Raw genomic sequence first — 1,662 nt, forward strand, 5'->3', positions numbered from 1 at the left:
GGGGACGGGGTGGGGGAGAGTCGGGGAGGCGGAGAATCAGAAGGGGGTGAGGCCGCGGGAGGGAAGAGCGGGCACCGAGTGGACAGCTGGGACCCGCGGCGCCCGCTCGCCCCAGCCCCGTGCGCGCCTCCACTCCGCCCCTCCGGCCCCGCCAGCCGCCTCACCTCGTCCACCGTGCGGCGCGGGAGGTGGAGGGTCCCGAGCAGCAGCTTGAGTTTCACGGCCGACGAGAGGCCGTGGAAGCAGAGGCGGATGTTGTCGATGACGGCGGCGGTGAGCAGGGACGCGATGCTCGGCGGCGCCCACAGCTCGTCGGTGGCCCCCAGCTTGTTGTGGAGCCACAGGCCGGTGTCACTCTCCCGCATGGACGCCATCTTGCGGGGGGCGGGGCCAGGCGCCGCGGAGCAGGCACCTCGCGAGACACCTACGCGCCGCCGCGAGGACCCCGCAGCATGGCGGCGCCCGTGGGGCCCGCGGGCCGCAGCCGCATCGCGGGCATCTCCCGCCCCGCGGGGTGGAGCCCCGAGAGAGGACGTGTTCTGGTGGTGACGGCGTGGTCAGGAACCTTCCTGGCGGTGCCGGGGCGCCTGAGCGGCGCGTGCGGAGCCTCACTGGGTTCCGTAACACATCATGGCGGCGCCCATGTCCGACACGCCGGCGGGCCAGGACTGATGACGTAAGAGACAGCGTCGCGTGTCTGTGATGTGCGCGTGCGCAGTCCTGGCTGGGGGGAACTGCGCGGGTCTGTACCGGGAGCGGTTCCACCGGACGGGGCTGGAAGTGCTCGGGGAGGTCCTCGTTTCCTATCCCGGGTGCCCGTCTCCTGATATTTAATTCTCGGACCCACCTCCCAAACCTGCCTGCAAAGCCATGAGGGCCACGTGCTCGGTGTGGTCGGAGCCGCGACCCCTCCACCCCGCACCCTCTCCGTCCCGCCCTTATTGCCTTGTCACTCGGATCTCGAATTTTCTCCCCCTGCTGACCGTGGTTGTCAGTGTTCTGGCAGGACCTCCTGCCCAGCTCTCGTTGTGGGATCCTCAGCGGCCCAGCCATTCTGCAAAGAGACCCGGTGGCACAGTGAATTAAGCGTTCTGTTGCTAAGGGAAAGACCTACGTTTAGGTCGCCGGCCGCTCTACGGGACAAAGACCTACGCTGGTTCCGCTCTGCCCTGTAGGTCACGATGAGCAGGAACTGGTTTCATTTCCCTGAACAGTGCTGAGCAATGGTTACTGATGGGAGAGTCAGGAAACATGGACACCCAGGTCCCGCTGGACGCTATATCTAGCCCAGCTGGATACCCCCCTCCTCCGGCCCATCTGGGCCTGCTGACCATTTATTTTCGCTTGTTTCTTTGAGACCCCTTGATGCCTGGCATTCTGGGGCCCAGAGCCCAAGACCACGGTCAGCTTGTGGGAGAAAGCAGAGTGGAAAAGGGGCCGGGAGATGCCACGATGTGGAGGCTTGCTGGGACGGGAAAGTACTTAAAATCTTTGCCAACGAGAATCTTCACCGAAGTCCAGCTTGCATCTCTTCCAGTGCACATTCATTTTATTCATCACAACAAACCTGACCGCCTGCTGTGTCAGACTGCAGCACTGGGCTTGAGCCCGGCCAAGATGCAGAACAGTGCAGAGAAAGACAAGGTTTCCATCTGCTACTCA

The 1,662-nt window shown here is 64.3% G+C and overlaps 1 protein-coding gene across 1 annotated transcript in view; it reads right to left on the bottom strand.

The window, feature by feature from the left end:
• Window positions 1-1,150, bottom strand: part of NELFA (negative elongation factor complex member A) — a 21,903-nt gene extending 20,753 nt beyond the window's left edge. The window contains exons 1-2 of the mRNA XM_006893604.1: window positions 1,133-1,150; window positions 165-374 (exon numbers count right to left, since the gene is read on the bottom strand). Coding sequence (XP_006893666.1) covers window positions 165-374 — 210 coding nt within the window. The 5' untranslated portion in view covers window positions 1,133-1,150. The remainder of the gene's footprint in view (window positions 1-164; window positions 375-1,132) is intronic.
• Between the last annotated feature and the right edge of the window lie 512 nt (window positions 1,151-1,662).

Source organism: Elephantulus edwardii, unplaced genomic scaffold (genome assembly GCF_000299155.1).
Source record: "Elephantulus edwardii isolate Elephantulus edwardi_28Jun2011 unplaced genomic scaffold, EleEdw1.0 scaffold00129, whole genome shotgun sequence".
NCBI classification, from domain to species: domain Eukaryota; kingdom Metazoa; phylum Chordata; class Mammalia; order Macroscelidea; family Macroscelididae; genus Elephantulus; species Elephantulus edwardii.